At 47.6% G+C, this 20,039-nt stretch overlaps 1 protein-coding gene across 1 annotated transcript in view; it reads right to left on the bottom strand.

Moving 5' to 3' along the window:
* Positions 1 to 11,491, bottom strand: part of Trpv1 (transient receptor potential cation channel subfamily V member 1) — a 31,662-nt gene extending 20,171 nt beyond the window's left edge. The window contains 16 exon segments of the mRNA XM_053743369.1: positions 885 to 979; positions 982 to 1,042; positions 3,939 to 4,127; positions 4,875 to 4,987; positions 4,990 to 5,059; positions 5,061 to 5,129; positions 5,131 to 5,200; positions 5,333 to 5,426; positions 5,429 to 5,470; positions 5,993 to 6,145; positions 6,223 to 6,346; positions 6,348 to 6,390; positions 7,206 to 7,246; positions 7,248 to 7,399; positions 7,402 to 7,535; positions 11,398 to 11,491. Of these exon segments, the coding sequence (XP_053599344.1) occupies positions 885 to 979; positions 982 to 1,042; positions 3,939 to 4,127; positions 4,875 to 4,987; positions 4,990 to 5,059; positions 5,061 to 5,129; positions 5,131 to 5,200; positions 5,333 to 5,426; positions 5,429 to 5,470; positions 5,993 to 6,145; positions 6,223 to 6,346; positions 6,348 to 6,390; positions 7,206 to 7,246; positions 7,248 to 7,399; positions 7,402 to 7,492 (1,407 nt within the window). The 5' untranslated portion in view covers positions 7,493 to 7,535; positions 11,398 to 11,491.
* Positions 11,492 to 20,039: the final 8,548 nt, after the last annotated feature.

Genomic DNA, 20,039 nt, shown 5'->3' with positions numbered 1-20,039 from the left:
ATGCCCACATGAATCCTGCTGCCCTCACTGCCTGGGGTGCACACCTGGTCCCCAGGACTGTCAGAGTTTTCCACGGGTGAGGGAGAGAGAGACCATCCCACACACACCTACAGGTGCAGTTTCTGCCATTTCCTAGAGTAGTTACCAGGAATGTTTAATAAGCATTAGCACATTTCTCCTTTCTCTTAAAATGAAGTCAATAAATGGCCTTAATAGATGGATAGAAATGAGGTTTCACCTACGAAATTAGGTTTTAAACAAAATTTAAAGCAAATGTCCCAGAAATAAAAACAGCAAATTAGTGTTCTGGGTATTGAATGAGACTGACTCATTCAGAAATTCAGTGAAGTTCATAGATCTTGGTAGAAGTAAAAAACAAATCCCTTTTTAAGCTAATTTGATGATGGCCCAGGGCCTGGCACCGAAGAAGTGCCTAATTATACTTCTTTCCTGTTCTAGGAAATGAATAATGAGCCAGAGAATGAATAAAACAGGGCAAGCAAGCAGGATAGCAATGCATCAGGGCTCATGCCATTCCATGACCCTGCAGATACCCAGTCCAGGGTGAGCTGCTTCCTGACCTGCATTCTTTCTGTGTATCCCTCTCCCGGGCAATCAGGGATCTCAGTGGTCACATGCTCAGTCTCCCAGGACCACAAGGCTTAAGAAGAGAGGGGCCTGGGTACAAAAGGGGTAGGTGCACAGGATGACCTGGGAGAGGAAAGACTCAGCCCAAGGAAATAATGGCCTATGGATGATCATTCCGTCACTCCAGTGAGCCAGGAAGGGGTTCAGGGCAGGGTCTGGCCAGAACATGGGGTTCTTATGGTAATATCCACACCCCCACCCTATTACCACCACCAAGGCCCACATTCTGGCCGCACCAAACCATCCACAGGCCTGTAGTAGGCAGCTGTGGTGAAGACAATCATATATAAGCAGTAGACAAAAAAGTTGAAGTAGAAAATGCGCTTGACAATCTGTCCCACTTGTCCTGCAGAAGTCGGTTCAGAGGCTCCACCAGGAGCATGTCGTGGCGATTCTAAGGGAGCATAGAGAAGCAAAGGTCACTCCCCAACCAGGAACTGCCTTACCACGTCCATACCAGCCCATGGCACACTCACACCCATATCACCCACTTCCTCAGAACAACGAGGAACTGAGTGTCACCAGAGGTCTGAACCAATGGGCAGCCAGTAGGTTGGCTGATTTACCCACCCTTGTGGCCTCAGTGTCCCCATAGGTATAATGAATGGGGTGAAAATGGACATGGCCTAAGTGCTCACTTAAGGAGCCACAGTATCGCCCAACATTTTGAACCCATTATCCCTAATAACTCACTCCCAAGACCCCTCAGCCTTATTGTTCTCATAATAATGGGAAGAAGCTGGTTCAAACAGAGCCTGGCATAAGGCTGCTTGGAGAGAGTCTGAAGCAGGGGGAAGGAGCCTCTGGATTCCTCATTTCTCATATTTCCAGTCCTGAGTCAGGCAGGGTGGCAATTATGCAAGAGATGTGAAAGGACCTAGCAGACACTTCTTATAGTAGAATCTCCATGTCCTTATACTATCATTACAAGTATGCTTTGAGGAAAGTCTCATATCCAGAGACTGTTAAGGTTGAGGTGTCCTTAGGACAAATGAGCCAAAATTGGTAATCCTGGCCTCTCCCAGGCCATGAGTTCAAGTCCCAACCCAAAATTGAGCTCTCTCAATGCAGTCCCTGGTCTGTGTCTTCTTGAATACCTTCGGAAAACAGGAAGCTTCCTACTCCCTCAAGAAGCCCATGGAGAAAAACTAACTGTAGACATCTATTTTTGGAGTAATGTTGACCTTCTATACTTTCCACCAATGGTCCAGCTCTGGCTGGAGGGCCTCAGGACAAGCTCACATTCCTGGCCCTTAAGAGCCTTTGGAGGCATGAAGATGTCAGTGGTAGCCCCAAAGCCTTCTTTTCTCCAGGTCAAACTCCTCAGTCTTTTTATGAGGACATTTCCCTCTCTGGACCATCTCTCTGGGAACTCTCACATCTGAGACTCTGAGACAGAAGCCAGATCCAGCATGGTGGCCCAGGTAGGGGCCAAAAGGGCAGAGTAGGGAAACCTCACTTTCCTGGAACTCTGCTCCTATAAATGTACCCTGTGAGACACCATGGCAGCCCCTCATTGCTAAAACTCCAACCCAAGTCTACTTTAGGAGCTTGGAGTATCACCTTAAAAAGAGGAGACAAATGGCTTTTCATTGCAGGGGTCAAGATAGCACTGAGACCCTTCACTTGGAACTGGAATAATTAAATAAAATGCCATCCTCTCACCTACACAAAGACATTCCAGATAAAGTGCCAAACATAAAATACCTATAAATTAGTAATAGAAAATATGTGATAATATTTAAGTGGAAAAGACCCTCCTTAAGAAGTCACAAGTCATAGAAGCTAGAGAGACAAGGCTGACCAGTCTGACTCTATCAAAATGAGAAACTTTTATAAGAAAAGGATACCATAAATGAAGTTAAAAGCCAAGAGACAGACTGGGAGAAAATAAAATACTTGCAACACATGCAACAGAGAAGGGATCAATTCATTCTGTAATGAGAGCATATATAAACCAAAACAGAGGAGACAATGGTCCCATAGAAATTGCAAAGGATCATGAACAGGAAATTCACCAAAGAAACATGAAAGGTCAATAAACACATAAAAAAATGTTCTACCTCATGGCAATCAAGAAAATAAGAATTAAGACAGCAATGAGATAGCATTTTTGGCTCCATGATTTTAAAACTAGCTTTTGAAACAGATTGCCTGGCATGATAATGCACATCTGTAATCCCAGTGACTTAGAAGGCTGAGGCAAGAGGATCGAAAGTTCTGGCCAGCCTCAGCAACTTAGTGAGACCCCATCTTAAAATAAAAAATAAAAAGGGATGGGAATGTGGCTCAGTAGTAGAGGAGCCTTGGATTCAATCTCCAGTACAAAAAGAAGAAAAAGAAGGAAGAGGAGGAGGAGGAGGAAGAGGGGGAAGAGAAAGAGAGGAAGAGGAAGAAGAAGAAGAGGAAGAAGATTGATAATATGCAGGTCAGCATACAGTTGTGTACCTACAGGTGGTAGACACGTACATTGATTCTGTAGCTATGAAAATATTAAGTGAACAACATACTTTTCAATTTGACAATTCCAATTCCAGATATCTTTCACTGAAAAAAAAAATCTCAAGCCCTATGCCACGTGGCCTGCATATTGTCATAGCAAAAAACAGCAAATAACTCAAACTGTCCTTGTATGGACATTTACTATTCATCCCAACTGTGGAATACTAGGCAAAAGTACAGACCCATACATGCTAGATATAGAACAACCCACACCACTAAGTAGAAAATTGGTTATTCTACATTACCTCACTTAGGGGGGGCTTTTTTCTGCATTAAGATATACACATATCCTTCTATACTCTCTTTTACTCCTTAATAGGTACTTCATGTTTGACACTTTGTCTAGAATTCTTTGTGTAGGTGTGAGAATGGTATTTACTTAATTATCAGTGACACTTTATTGAATAACCCATCCTGCCCATTGCTTTTAAAAGCCACCTCACCTGTTCCCTCTATCTAAGGTGATACTCTAAGTTCCTAAAGCAGACTTGAGGGTTGGAGTCTGTGTTTTCCAGCACTGATTTCCCACTATGTAATCAAAATGAAGTTGCACATTTAGAAAAGGAGTTGTTTCTACCAATGTTCTTTTAAAACATTCCTATTTTTCTGGTATAATAATCATCAGGCAAGCATTCAGTGGAAAGGAAGTAGGAGATGAGGCTGCAGAACATAGTCCCTGAGCAATAGGTGTTCACCAGTGAGAAGCCAGGCAGAACAAGACCAGGGCCTGGGGTGAGGTTGGGTGCAATAGAACTGGAATCCCCTGGCTGGGCATCAGCCTTGGCCACTTACAGGGTCTCACTGCTGCTGTAGGCGATGACTTCCAGCACTGAGTTCTTCTCACAGGTATCAATGCAGGACAGGTCGTAGAGTGAAGAGTGCACGGGCCCATAGGCCCACTCAGTGAACTTCCTGGACAGGTGCCTGCACTCAGGCTCCTGGATCTCCCTCTGGAGAATATAGGCCCAAGACCTGCACTGGGCACAAGAACAGGTTAGAGAGCAGCTGGGGGCCCAGCCCCAAGCAGGTTGCAGTCCCATGCAGACCATGAACTCTGCTGGGAAAATAGCTCTGCTTCCCCACCCAGGGAAGCCGCCACCTGCTCCTGAGCACCACCAAAATGGACCTGGCACTGCCTCAGACTCTAGCTGCAGCCACATTAGACCCACCACATCTGGGCCCCTAGCTCTACCATCCTTCAGTGAAGGACAGCAGCAGTGGTTCATTCTAAAAAAATCTTAAGCCAGAAGGAATTAAACAAAATCTAAGAAATAAAACCAAGGTCATAAAGCCAGACTCCTAAGAGATTCAAATAAGCATGGACAATCTTGCAGAATGCCCTGGTACTTACCTCCAATTCCTAGCAGCCCCAACCCCTCTATCAGTCTTCCATGGCCTGGTATCATCTGTAGGCCCCCAGTCGGGGTTGGGTGTGGCTTACCCAAAACCATCCCTTCAGGGCCCTCCCTGTTAACCCAAAACAATGCTTGCCATCAATAGCAACTTTTTCTTTCTCTCCCTAGGTTCCAACTTACCCATCCCAGGCCCCAACCCCACCCTCCACCCCCGGGTCTTGTTGATGATACTTAAGAGCTGGAAATCAGAAACAGCCATGTCTACTTGCCAGGTTTTGCTCAGCAGCTCAGTCTCTCTGACTTACTCCACTAGCCCTACAGGCACACACCATCCTCTCCATACCACCCTCACCATGTGCCACCTCCAACTTGAGCTAAAGTCCCTTTCCCTACCCCAATCTTGCCACTGCTGGCAGCCAGAGCCAGTGGTGTGAACCCCTTCTTGTTGGTGAGTTCCTCCAACTTCAGTGTAGGGTGGAGCTGGCCCCCCGGATCAGGATCTCGTTGTACATGCTCGTCACAAACTTGGTGTTGTCGGCTGTGTTGTCTGCCACCCCTCACCAGGGCGTGCAGCACTGTATTGCCTACTGAGTCCCTGGCACTGATGTTGGCTGGCTGCCAGGAGGTTCTGCAGCAGGAACTTCACAATGGCCAGCTGGTTGGTGCATGCAGCCAGGGAAAGGGGCAGCTCACCTGCAGCCAACATGGGGCCCACGGTAAGACTGGCAGTCCCTGAACCACAGGCCTCCAACTCCCTCTGCCTCTGCCTCTAACACCCCATTAGTAAAAGTCAAGAAGTCAAGTGTCTGCCATGTGGCATCCCTACCAAGTAAAAGCCAGGTCGTCCCTTGGTTTTCTTAAAGAAGTCCCCATTTGCAGCCGCCTGGACATCTGCTCCATTCTCCACCAGAAGGGTCACAGTGACATGTTCCGCCTCTCAATGGCAATGTGCAGTGCTGTCTGGCCTACCAAGGATGCTCACAGTTGGCTTTGTGATCATAGTCCTGTGGGGGGCTGAGACAGGTGCACCCAGGGAAGGGCCCTGGCAGGCAGCAGCTGCTGCTGGAGGAACAGGGCAGAAGTACCTTGAAGACCCCTCCCCACCCCAGAAGGTCAAGCCAACATCCTCAAAGGAGGCCCAGGAAGATCTTGAGATAGTAATAGAAACTCTTGAAAACAGAAAATACTAGATTGCAAGGTAGATTTGTCAAAATTGCCCAGGGCAAGGAATGGTAGTAGAGAGGCCAGAGGTCATGACTTCCAGGGCCAGGGACCACCAAGTCAGCAGAAGGGAGACAGGGACCCCAGGGCCAAAGGAGGAAACCACAGATGATGAAGGCAGCCATCAGAAACCAAGGAGAAACCAAACAGGCTGATAGAGAGAGCAAGGAGCTCAGAGGAATACAAGGCCCCCTGTACCTTCTGTACCCTCTGGTTCCAGGTGTGCTTGTGGACTGATCCATGCCCAATTTTGCCACCCTGCTCACCCTTGTAGTAGCTGTCTGTGTAGCTGGCATTGACAAACTCCTTCAGGCTGTCTGTCTGCCGGGCAATGTCCAGGAGCAGAGAGATGGTGTCATTCTGCCCATTGTGCAAGTTGAGCATGGCTTTCAGCAAACAAGTCTTCCCTGTCTCAGGGTCTGGAAGACAGACTGAGCTGTCAGAGCAGACCTGGGCCAGGGGCCCCACCCAGGAATCCAGCCCCAGGGGGGGCCACCTTTGAACTCGCTGTCTGTGAGGCGCTTCCTGCTCTTCTGGAGGAAGGGCAACAGGCTCTCCAGCTCCTGGGAGTTATTCTGAGCAACAGCATCAAAGATACTCCTGCGGTCGTAGAGCTTGAGGGGTTTCCTCTGCACCAGCAGAGACAGAATCCTGGGACAGCTGCCTGGGGACAAGACAAAACCTTCATCACATACCCTGGGGTCTCCTTGGCCCAGGAGCATTTGGAGCATGTTAAGGAAACGTGACTAAACCCCAAGCAAACCCCCCCCAAAATTATATATAATTATTATATATATAATCATATTATATTATATATCTATATAATATATATAAATAATATATATATGACCCAAAGTCACACCTCAGTTTAGGTTACCTTCCAGGATTCCAATGTAGCAGGGACACTTGGTGCATGTGTCTCCCTTCTGTCCCCACACTGAAGGTATCAGTGAGAAATTCCTCACCTCCACCACCTCCTCTTACACTCAGCCCATTTGCTTCTCTTCTGGGACTCAGGGGGCAGTACCCTGGAGGGTGCTGGAGGCAGGGGTTTTCATGGCCCCTGCTAAATGTAAAGACATCCTAACACTGCCCCAAATCAGTCAGCACGTGTGCCCTCCCTGTCCTGCCTTGGAGGAGTCAGGAGGGTGGGGGCTTCTCAGTGGAGCTGTTTTGTCCTATCCAAAAGCTCCTGACCTTGAGCTTGAAGTCTAAGTGTTTAGGGCTGATAAGCATTCCAGGTCTGAATTCCTAGTCATCAGCTGGCAGCTAGGGTCAGCATATACACCTACGACTGTGACCATGAGTCCCAAGGGGTCTTAGGAGTGCAGACTCTGGACCAGATCATCTCCAAGGCTCCTCAACTTCCCAGTTCTATGATCTTTAACCCAGAAGCAGGACCACTTGTGAAAATCCATAATTGGGACTGTAGCCCCTTGAGTTGGTTGGGATCTTGGCAGGGAGGGGCCTCCAGACTACCTGGAACAGGTGGGACCATCTCCAGGCCTCTGAATGATGACAAACTGAGCTGACTGTGATGGTTGGACAGGAGGTCAGCTCTCCTTCCTCATAAGAGCAATCCATAGGAGATGCCTCCTCTGAGTCACCCTTCCCAAAGAGCCGGGTGCGGCTCTTGGTCGTGGAGAAAATGTGGGGCTTGGATGGAGGGGGCTTGAATTAGGGTCTCCATCTGGGGGATCTGGGCAGGAATCCTCTTGGGGTGGGTCTTCAGACTCACCCGAGTCCAAGTTAGTCCATTTCTTCATCCTTGCCAGATCCTCTGTGGGTCAATGTGCAACCTGTGGGCAGCTGCAGAGATGGGATTTGTTTCCAGCTTGACTGCATATCTTTAGCCCTTACCTGCTCCCCTTGTCAAGTTCCTTGTGAAGCAATACACCCCAAAAGTCCAACCACTGCTGCCCGCAGCACCCCAGAACTAAAGCTTTTGGGACTGTGCTTCCCAACTCCAGATCCCAGGGTGAGTAGCCTACAGTGTGTGGGCTGTCCCCCCAACTTGGAGCTCACAGGCTCAGGACCTGGGTAGAAGGATCTTTCCTCTGGGATTCTCTGGGCTCAGTTGGCTCATCTCAGAGTGAGGATGAACATCAATGCCTGCCTCTTTCCCCAGATCAGAACAAGAGCAGCCATCAGGTGGTTGTCACCAGCTGCATTCGGAAAGGAACTCAATCATGAGGAAGTCTCAGTCCCAAAGAGTCAAGCAGTCTGCATCCTGAAAGAGGGTGACACCCACACTCTGCACTAGGCAGCCCTCCTACCCCAGGTAGGTACCATCAGCAAATGCACTACATTCCTTTGCCCTTCAGCCTGGCTGCCGAAACCATGGACTCATAAAGGGATTTGTCTATGTGTGTGCATGCCTTCATGCACAAGCCTTTTGTAATTTTTGTGAAATTAGTATATTTTGGGCATCCTTGCCTGCACTTTCAGGCATAGAAGTGATTTCTCTAGGCTTGAACCTCTGCAGATAAGCTGTGTGCTAGGGTCACGCAGACAGCTGTAAGTGGGTGCCAATGCTCTTTTTCACCTCCTCTCTGGCCTCATTTCCCATGGTTCCCTCCACCCAACTGGGCATCCTACTCCCTGATATACCAGACCTCTCCATCCCAGGGGTCTTTGCTCCTATGGGGACTTACTTGGTGTGCTCTTTCCTTCTTCTCTCCTTGCTCAAATCCTACCACCTCTTAGATGCCACCGTCCCTCAGGATGTAGCACTGATATAGCCACCTACACAAGACCCCCTAATCCCAGCATGGGTCATGCCCCTCCTCACTCCAGAGAGCCTCATTCATTGTCATCCATCTCATGGCCTTAACACAGTCCAGCACATGGTCCAGCAATTTCTATCTGTCACTACTTTAACTCTCCTGTTCCCTGTAACCTCCTCCTGGGCAGGGACCTTGCCTGATCTGTCCCTTTACGAATAGGTTGTGCTGGTCTCTGTGGGAGAATTGAGATCCGTTAGACATAGAACCTCCTATTCTTATTCTGCAGTTTGTTGGGAAGATTAATGTTCCCAGCAGTTTCTGGAAAATAGCCACTGAAGGATTAGGAGGCATCTCAAGTCCTGCATTTTCAAGAGAAAGTTCAGGCAGTGAAAACTCAGAGCATGTGGCCAGACCATGGCAATAAATCAGCTATGATCTGATGCTCAGATCCATGTAAAACAAAATGATCCCGCCTCATTGCTCTGCAGCTTGTAAACAGAGCAGACAGCCAAAGACAGAGAGCCAAAGACAGACAGCCCCAACTCCCTGTCCCCTGTTGGTCTGCTCGCAGAAGGAGTTGATTCTGTCCCTGATTCACCCATGAGGTAGACCTCTGCAGCAGGGAGTGCTCCCTGCTACAGAAAGCCCCCTTCCAGCCACTCCCCCACCTGTTCATCCCATCACTCAACCCATCTGTGGAATCTCTGAGGGGCCCAGCTCTGTGCTACTGAGTCTGAGAAGAGTCAATTCCCATGGAGACAGAAACCAGAGTCTGGCTGGGACAGGAAGAGTTTGGGTGCTGAAGAAGGCTTTGTGGAGGAAGGACAGACAAGGTGAACCTGGAAGAAAGCAGACAGAACAGAGGACTGGGGATGATGACAGAATCTCAGAGCAGTTGAAGAGCAGTCAGAGGGGACTGTAGGGCAGGCTATGGGTTAGAACCTGAAGGCTGGAGGTCTCGAAGGCCAAGAAAGAGAATGTGAACATGATTGTGTGGATGGTGGGAAGTCACACGTAGCTTCAGAACATGGAGACCCGGTGCTAGTCTACGCTTTCAGAAGATAATTTTCAGTCAAGGACCATCCATAGTATAGGAAGTCTGCCATCATTTAGAAGTACAGGAAGTCTAAGAGTATAGTTTAATGGTAAAGTACATGCTTAACATGAGCAAGGTCCTGGGTTCACTCTCCAGCACTGAAAAAATAATTGTAAATAAAAGGCACAGGAGGCAAATGAAATGAGAATAGCCAGAATGTTTGAGCATATGCCATGTACAAGGTAAATACTCTTTTAAGTTCTTTACCTGCATTCACTCAATTCTTCCAACAGCTCTCAGATGTAAATATTTCATAGATGGGAAGCTGGGTTCAGACAGGTTATGTTACTTGCCTGAGGTCACACAGATAGTAAGAGGTGGAACCTAGATCTGATCCCAACTGACCTGACTACAGAGTATCGCCAGTTCCCTACCATCTCCCTGGAAGACTTGGTGCTCTTTCTCAAACAATAAACTCAGCCCCAGACCTCCCTTCACCACAGACTGGGGGCTGATCAATCCAGGAACTCTCACCCCTGAGGCCAGGTATAAGCCCCAAACTTGAAGTACCCTCCCACTCTGACCTTAGCATGCTTAGAAGCTCAAAACCCAAAACAAAATACAAATAAGACCCAGGTCACATCTCATACTTAGCTCTCCCTGGACTGTCTGTGGTCTCCTCTTGGGTAAGGCTGGCTCCAAAAGGATAAACAAATCCCTGGCTCCATGAATCTTTCAGTGATGTTGTCAGTTAGGGGCTTTGTCTCTTCCTCTGACTGGTCCCAATTTAACCAAATAGGAGCAGTTCATGAGGTACTACCATTCAGTCCATCAACAAATGCCAAATAAGCACTGCATGCTGTATACCAAATTCCCTACTGGAAATCAAATTTCTCCCAGGGATGAGAAGGGGCCACTCTCTATAGGGTAGGAGGAGGAACAGGGACAGGCAGTCTGTCACTGCCAGGCCTGGGTATGCCCTACCATGAGTTCCACAGCAATGTATTTGTCACATCAGAACATTTTAGTGATCAAGGGTATTTCCAACTGTGTTGTATGTGGACACACATTGGTCTTCTGAAGGAAATGGGGATTCTGATTTATGCCACAAACTCATCAAGATGCACTACAAGATGGCCCTGAAAATCAGCCCTGCCCACCAAGACCTGGTTTGACTTCTGGGTTTCTCTCACCTCTAGACAGGACACTGCCCATCGCCTAGGAGAATGCTCCCTTCCTCCCTCCCCACTGCAGGCAAGACATCTGAGTGTGCTTCTCCTACTTGCTTCTCTGCCCAAGTCATCCATCCATGCTGGTTTTGGGAAGCACCTCCCTCCTACCCCCATGACATTCTGAGAAGCTGGGACAATGCTGGTCCAGAACCGTCCTGTAATCCTCACCCCCTCTTCTGACCTCAAGATTCCTCAGGAGGGACAAAGAACTGGGGGCTCCCCAAACCAGGAATGAAAAATGAAGGGTCTCTGCCAAAAACAAGGAGATAAGATCCAGGACAAGAACCCAGCACTGCTGCCACCCAGACCTGCATCCCTCCAGCGCACAGAGAGGGCAATATACTGCAAACCTCCAGTCAAAACCTCCACCCTCAGCAGCAGCTGCAGCCTCCTCACCCAGCACAGGAGAAAATATAACAAACATTGATAACAACAGTGCTGTCACTTACCCAGTGCTTAGGATCAGCCCAGCTAAGTGCAAATTAATTTCACTTCAGCCTCACAATGACCTTTGAGGCAGTCACTTCTACTCTTCCCATTTTTCAGATGGGGTAAACGAGGTACTGAGAGTCTAGTTCAATTGCCCATTGTCACACAAATGGCAAATGTCAGGGCCCAGCTTGGCCATTCTAAAAGCTAACATCAGCACTGACCATCAAATAACAAAAGGGACTTACCAGCTAGATGCCGGCACACCACAGACCCAGTGGGTGCCGAGGAGCTCAGAGGCAGTTGCTACTTGAAGCAAGAGTTGGCTGGTGTGAGGGTCATTGGCCCCTCCCTGCCTTCGTGAGGGTCCTTAGCCCCTCCCCAGGACGTAGTGCAGGGGTGGGCTGTGGGCACATTCTGGCACTCAAGGAAACATTTCCAGCAATGGCAGCAGCTGCTGTTGCCACGGCTCTGATTCCCAGAGGATCCCAAAGCTTTTCCCATCATTTTTGCCCTTTTTCAGAAACCACTTAGCTACTGCCCCTCCTCCAGCCAGGCCAGGGCACTTAGCTGCCTGCAGAACCAGCCCCACAGCCGTGACCTCGACTCTCAGGGAAGGAGAACACTGCTCTGCCTCCCAAATCCACCCCTCCTGCACATAGTGGTCTGGGAAGCAGCTCCCCAAATGTACCATCATAACCAGTGGAGTGAAATCCAGCATCCTGAATCTGCCCTGTTTTCAAAATGAAGAAGGAAGTGGGCCTGATGGCGCACATCAATAATTCCAGAGACCAGGGAGCCTGAAGCAGGAGGATAACTATTCTGAGGTCAGTATCAGCAACTTAGATCATATATCAAAATAACATAAAAAGGGCTTGGGGAGTGGCTTAGTGATAAAGTGTACCTGGGATCAATCCCCAGCATCACAAAAAAAAAAAAAAAGAAGAAGAAGAAAATAAGAAGAAGAAGAAGAAGAAGAGAAGAAAAGAAAGAAAGAAGAAAAGAAGAGAAAAGGAAGGAAGGAAGGAAGGAAGGAAGGAGGAAGGAGGAAGGAAGGAAGTACGAAAGAAAGAAGAAAGAGAAGAAAGAAAGAAAGAAGAAAGAAAGAAAGAAAGAAAGGAGGAAAGAAAGAAAAGAAAGAAGAAAGGAGGAAGGAGGAAAGGAGAGATAAATGGGGCCATTGTGTTACCAATCACACAGCCCTGGCCGGGCATTTAAGACCTGTCATGAGATGCTAGTGAAAAACTCGACCCAGGTCTGCTCCTTATGTCTCTCACTTCCTGTGTGCCTAAACGTAGGGTGGAGACTGGAGTTGGTGGGGCATCTAGGTCTGGCGGGTCCCAGAAAACTATGAGTGCCTGTTTTCTCACTCCCCCTGGTACCATCTGAGATGCACAGAGGACGTGTTCATGCATCACCTACAGTGAATAAAGAGAACAATTGGATGATTCTCTCCCAGAACCTGAGAAAAGTCACAAAGTTTTGCTGGGTGTGTACACTGACCACTGCAAAAAATGCCCGGCTAAAACCACTTTAGCAGCTGCCCGTAGGAACCCAATAGGACTCCATGGGTCAGTCACAACCTGACATGAGCAACCACATGCCTGTTGCAGCTCTACCAAGAGTAGTTTGAGAGCCCTTGATCCCTGAGTCAAGGCATTAAAGTGTGCTTGCACCCAAGTGTTCTGCAGGATAGTTTACAAAAGGCTTTCCCAAAACTGCTCTCCCGGGCCATAGAACAACTCCAACAATGAGAGGACAGAGGTTGTCATAACCAGTTTACAAGTGAGAAATCTGTGACATAAGCAATGAGACAATTGTCCCAGTCACTCTGCTGGCCTGGGTGTGAAAGCCAGGCCCATGCTACCCTGTCACGCTCCACACCTTGCCTGGACACTTCTTCCTGTTATATGTGTCATTTCAGCTTCAATTTGTATGATCCCTATAGGTAGTAACATACATATAACCTAAAACCATATTAACCATTTTTAAGTGTATAGATCTGTGGCATTAAGCACAGCACCATCCATCTCCAGAAGTATTTCATCTTCCTAAACTGAATTTCTATACCCATTAAACAATAGCTTCCCATTCTTCCTTTGCCCAGCCCTGGAAATCTCTATCCTACTTCCTGTTTCCATGAACTTATCTATTCTAAGCACCTCCTGTAAGTCTTTGTCTTTTTGTATCTGGCTTCTTTCAATTGGCATGTTTCATTCATGTTGTAACATGTGTCAAATTTTTCTTCCCTTATAAGGCTGAATAATATTTCATTGTATGTCTATACCAGTTTGTGTATCCATTCATTGATTGATGGACACTTGGGTTACTTCCACCTGTTGGCTATAATGAATAATGCTACTAAGAACATGGGTGTACAAATATTGGTTCCTGTCCCAACTTTTGATTCTTTTGGGCACACTGCATACCCAGAAGTGGAATCTGTAGTATACAAAAGACTCACCAGCAGTGACCCCTCAACTCATATGTCCTCTGGGGTCATTTTCCTTGTAACCACATGAATAAGAGCAATATCCAAGAAAAGAGAAGTTGGCACTTCTCCTCCTAAATCATCCCCTTAGCATCTACTGTGACTTCTGCCTCCACCAAAGATATCACACATTGCCCAACATGCCCCCTTTGTTAACAGAGCCCTTAGATTCTAGCAGTATCTTCCAGAGTTTACACAGCCCCATGTACACTCCCAGGCCTTCAAGGGAGATCCTGGCCCTCCTCCTCCACTGGCTGCTTCTTCTCTGTTTCCATGGCCACCATTCCTGATCATGACCTTCCCCTACACATAGAGTTCCCAGAACCAAGTCCTTCCCCTTATCTCCTCCCAGTTCACATGCCCTCCCTGAAACCCTCCCTCCTCCCAAGGACCCATCTGACACTTCCAAGCCAGCAACTCCTTCATCCAGGTGTCCTGCCCAGCCCTCTCCCTGAGCTCCCTCCCTGCCTTGTTGAATCTGCTGGTGAGGACCTCAAACCCATTCCCTCAAGATGGACTTCTCCATCCATGGTCAACTCTCTCTGAGCATCTTCCCGGGCTATAAAGAAATCAACTTTCTTCTGGTCACCAAATCTGTTGTTCTTTATCATCTCCAACCTCTCCTCTCTGTCTGGGCTGTGTTTATGCGGCTCACATCCATGCCCCATTCTACCTGACAGACCCTTCTTCTCAAATGAAAGACCAAAAGTGCTTCCCTTCCCCAGCTCAGCCTTCCCCATTTCCCACCTCCTGACCAACAGTCATCCTGGTCATGCCCCCTTGCCACTCACTGGTCCTCACTGCCTAATGAGGCCCCGGCTTCAACCTGGCATCTGAGCCCACAATCCACCTCCTCTCCCCCTGTAGCCCATCCTCCTCAGTCATGGTCACACACCCTTTCCAGCCACACACTAACCTGCCTCCACACTCATCCCTGCCCAGCTTCTGCTCCACCTTGCTTGCACCATCCTTCCTATCAACGGGCTTCACTCTTTTACAAGTGCCAAGTGAGAGCTGTGGATGCCAGGATTATACCATTCACCCCCCCATCTCCCCCAAAGTTCCTCCCTGTCAAGGCCCAGCCTAAGGTGCTGATCTCTAAACTCCTACAGAAAGTTCAGACTACACACTTGCTGCAGCAAATGGCACTTAAATCACAATAGCAACAACAATGGTTGTAAATATTTATTGCATGTGTAGAATATGCCAGGTTGGGGTAAGTGCTTCATACACACTATCTTACTACACTCTCACAAAAGGTTCATGAACTGGGTGTGATTTTGTCCCCATTTTATAGATACGAAAATGAAACACTGACAGACCCCATGACCTGCCCAAGGACAGTAACAGCTGTACTTGCGTCCGCAGGAGCTTCCTAATGCTTGAATAGAGATTTCACCTCTCTAATTTTTGTAACATGCTTTTCAGACCTTAAATGGCTCCAAGGGAAGAGAAGGTTCTCATGCCACCATCCTTCTCTGGACCTAGCACTGTGCCTTGCCCTAAGCAGAAGCCAGGAGTTATTTATTGGTGTGGTTTTATCTGAACACCTGTACTGAGTGGTTTCACTAGATCTCCCAATACAGTTGAGCGTCTCAGCAATCAGTGTGGTTTTCTGGGTCAAAATTTGAAACTTGGTGTTCTTGGACCTAAATAACAATGTACCCATTAAAACTCTTAGAAGTAGATCATGTTTTAATGATGATGACCTAATGAAGAGACTGCTTCTCTAAGCTCAGGGTTGATGGGGACAAGGGGCAGCACCATAAAGCAACTAGAGGACACACCAGCAGGTGGTTGGCCAGATAAGGTATGACAGATACTACAAGCCACTGATGACTACCATCCTCTCTTTCAGGGCTACCACCAAGGGGCACATTGACATATGCTGAGCTATTGACTCCTGTCATAAAAGCCAAATTTCTTTTCTTTTATCCACCTGGGTTCCTCTCAGATTTGAGGTCAGACTTTATGGCACAGTTAGAAACTAGCAAATTCCCAAGTGCTGAAAGAGCCTGATTACCACCAACCTGGCAACCATCAGCCCGACATCTCCAAGAGGCACCAGGTAGAACCAAGTAGTGTCAGTCCCAGCCCTAGGCAGTGGTTGAGACATCTTGGCAGGAGTCTCTAACCTGACCAAGGACAGTGACAGGTCTATTCGGCTTGTCTTGAACTTGCTAAATCTTGTATTGGGATTTAACTTCCCTAACTTTTTTGTTTTGCTTCCCAGATTTTAAATGGCTTCAGGAGTCCCAGATCCAGATGATAAACAGCAAACCTAGAAGAAAATACTTTCCCTCTGCATTTTGGTCTATGTTAGCATCACTGTGTGCCTATAACAGATGTGAGGCCTGGGGTTCAATCCCTGATGCCACAAAAATGTTTAAAGACCAAGTCCAGTGGAGAGCAGGAATCTGTGAGTTAGCATCCTCCAAAAGTAGATGGACCTGGCCATCTGAACTCGGGGGGATCAGGCACCAACTCAGTACTGAAGGCAGGAGCATTATAGTGCTGAGTCCCAGTACAGGGACCAGAAACGAGAGGTAGAGGGCTGCCAGAGGGTCAGAGAATGGACTGTGATTGAAGAAGCCCAGCTGTGCCAGATGCCAGCTGTGTGAACTTGGGCTGGTAGCCCCACTTCTGGGGCTGCTTCTTCATCTATGAAATGGGTAAAAGCACCTACCCTACCTGTTCTGTGGGGTTTTCTGGGGTTAATAAGGATATTGGGTGTAAATGGGCTCTGGGAGCTAGTAGAGCACCAGGCAAGCAGGAGGGGTTATTGTTCTCAGAACTACATCTGCCAACTGCTGAGCTATATCCGGCCATTAGCTTGAGGTTGTGACTAATTGTTTTTAAATGAAAAAAAAAAAAAAAAAAAACAAGATTTGTTTAATGTTTCATGAGTCAGGCAAGCAAGCATCTCTATAATGAGAATATCTCACCATCAAAGATGGTCTGGCCATCTACTCATGACTAAAACAAGAGGTCAGATGGGACTCTTTCCTGAGGGCCCTCCATGTGCTGTGGAATCCCACAGCAGTACAATAGGGTGAATGAGATGGTCTCTTCCCTAGGGAGCCCACAGTGGGTAAGAGGAGAAGACCCATACAGACTGGCTGACACCAGGCAAGGCAGGGTACCCAGTACCTGGCACAAGCCAGGGCCTGGTGCCAACAGTGAGCATTGACCAAGGTCCTGGATTTGGATTATAATTCAATGTTCTACCAGGAAGACACTGTGCAGCAGAAAGGTGACATTTGAGCATGGACAAGGTATAGGATTCTGCCTTGCAAGGAAGACATTCTAAACATGGGCATCGCCTAAGTTAAGGCCTAAGAGGACAGGGCAGAGAACAACCTATGGGGACTCTGCCCTAAAGGAGCTTTTAGTCCATTTGAGAAGAAATAAAACATGAAAGCCACATAAACATGAGGTGAATACATTCAAAGGGGTGTGTGTCATTCAAGGGGTGTGTGTCATTCAAGGGGTGTGTGTCAGGGGGAAGGGGAACAAGCTGAATGGGCTGGAGTTCACACCTCTGCTCTGTGCTGGACCAGGCTGCCCATCTCTCTCCAGGCCATTTTATAGCCTCCTCTAGCACCTACCCTCCAACACTCCTAAAGACCTCCAAACTCTATTGATTTCAGGACAGGTCCAAAGCCCTCAACCTGGTATCCCAGACCTCCTCAAAATCTGGCCCACTCTTCCAACCACAACTCCAATAACATCCTTTCATTTGCCCTAAGAACAAGTTACTCCAGACAATGTTATGCCTTGGTCATCAACCCCTTAATATAAACACATTCACCTAGCCTGACCCCTCAGTCTAAAATGGAAAAGACAGTGGGCTCTTGGGTTAAGTTACTTAACTCTGTATGTCAGTTTCTCCCTCTGAGAAATGGGGATGATGGTACCCATGCTCCAGGATTCTTGTAAAGATTAAATGAATTCAAATAAGTGGAGTTTAGATCAGTTCCCAGGACACACTAGTTACTCAAAAAAAAAAAAAAAAAGGTTAACTGCTATTGGTGTCAATGGATTGAAACTCTCCAAGTTCTAGTTGTGTATTACTTACAAGGAGGATGAATCGCTCCTCCTTCTGGGCATTTGGGTAATTGTCACGGTGTTTCATTCCCTTGTAATGGAATTCAACAACACATGTGCATATTGGACAGAACACTAAGCTCCCACTGGGAGCACCTCAGAGTCCACTAGACTAGTCTGGTCTATGCTGGGAGCAGTAGAGACTTCTTAGTCTCTACTGTGGCTGCAGCAGTCAGGCTGAACTAAGATACACTATCATAACAAACATCTCCAAAGCTCAGTGATTATTTCAAAGGATTATTTCTCATTCACACTATGTGCCCTTCATTGGTTTGTGAGAACATGACACCACATTGTCCTCATTCAGGGACCCAAAATGACAGAGAATGCAGTCTCTGGAACACTACCAGTCGTTTGTGACATAGGAAAGAGTGTGACAAATAATATACTGACTCCTAAAGACTTCTGCCCAGATGTAAAAACCCCGTTCACATTTCACCACCCAAGCAAATAGGAAAACACAACTCTACCAAGAGCCATTAATACCAGGATATTGAGTAGCACAGTGGTGCACACCTCTAATCACAGTGACTCAGGAGACTGAGGCAGAATGATCACAAATTTGAGGCCAGCCTGGGCAACATAGTGAGACCCTATCTCAAAATAAAGAAATAAAAAGGGATGGGAATATAACTCAGTGGTTGAGCACCCTTGAGTTCAATCCCCAGTGCAGGAAAAAAAGAAAAAAGGATATTAGCATGCAGCCCTAATCCCTGCATAGAAGCCTCGTTCATCATTTGAGGAGTGAGCTGTCCTCAAATACCTACTGCCACCTTCTGGGAATGAGGGCAGAAGCAGTAAGTGGTTTGTGACAGAAGCCAGCTGGAGAAACAACCCTGGCTTCTGTGCTCCATCCCCTCCCCTACAGAGGAACCAGGCCACATGCAGTTGAAGCAGCAGCAGGACCTTTGGTTAATAAGCTCAGCCTTCAGGGGTAGACTGGACATGTGGTCTGGAAAAGGGACAGAGAGTTCCATTGTCATGCAGGTCACAGGGATGGGCTGCCTGGGCTTGCACAGCACCCATCCAGTGCCTAATCTTAGGTGCTCCACTTACAGTATGAGGACCTGGTTCCTTAGACAAATGTCCCTCAGCTTCTCCTTCCCTCTCATAAGGCCCTCGACAAGAGATCAAGTCTCACTCATCTGACTGAGAAACATGATTCAACTTGCATAAGAGATCTGCACCCACTTGTCTTGGTAGAAGCCTGGGAGGCAAGGCTGGGGACAGGGGGCAGGTTGGGGCAAGGTTGTTCTGGAGAACAACATACAGAGGATGCCCAGAGCTATGCCAAACTCCTCAACCAAGCTCTGTGGCTGTGCTGTAACTTACAGTCTTTCCAGAGCAGACAGGTGTGTGTTTTATTAGCAGGACAAGGCTTTGGAAGTATGAACTTTATTTGGTATCTGAAAAGCAACCAGTATCACCTAGGAAATTCACCTAAGGGCTTCTGGCATGTAAAATGACATTTATGAAGAGACAACATGAGTGCTTCCCAAAAGCATGGTTGTCTGGGTGCCTCAGAGCCAGGTTTGCTTAAGCCTGGGATCCTTTGGGAGTCTGGGAGTAGACATAGTGGCCCACCCTGGAAGCCATGCCAAGGTCATCCCTTCCAATAATGGGAGGACTTAAGACGTTATACAGCAATGCTAACTTGAGCAAGATGTTACTGCTGAGTCAGGACTACAATGGGCCAGCAAGGTCAAAACCAAGGGGGAAAAGGACTGGGGTGTTCTGGATAAGATGTTCTGATAAAATTGGTCACACCACTTGGGCAAAGGCTAAAACATATGGCTGTATAGATACAATCCTGGGAAAGGGTCCTACTGGTGCCTTGTCGACTCCTTGGGGACAACGTGCCATAATGGTGCTGGCCACAGAGCTTCCATCCCCCTTGCTGGTCATGACATCTGCTTCTCCTTTCCTGTGATGTATCTTCAAGCCAGTGCTGTTGTGAGGATTCGGGGCAGTCCCAGTATAGCAGTCTTTCCTGGGAGTAAGTGTACATGGCAAGAAGACCTGCTCAAGCCTCTGCATCTTCATCCCAGCCAACCTGCTTCACAGTGGGTCTGATCCAGATATCAGCTCTATCTGACAGTGAGACTGGGAAAGGGACTCCCAGTAGGAAAGGAGTTTTCCAACAGTGCAAATCAGACCTATATCTGGGCTTCGTGTCTCTAAAATCAGTCCAAAAACTGGACATGAGACCAGTCTCCTTTGCTCAGTTGGAGCCATGACCACTAGACATTTTGGTGACTGAAGTCACATGTGTTTTCTCTCTTTCTACAGATG

Source organism: Sciurus carolinensis, chromosome 3 (assembly GCF_902686445.1).
Source record: "Sciurus carolinensis chromosome 3, mSciCar1.2, whole genome shotgun sequence".
Taxonomy (NCBI): domain Eukaryota; kingdom Metazoa; phylum Chordata; class Mammalia; order Rodentia; family Sciuridae; genus Sciurus; species Sciurus carolinensis.
The sequence above is the reverse complement of the archived record's forward strand: the minus strand, read 5'-3'. Positions and strand labels throughout refer to the sequence as shown.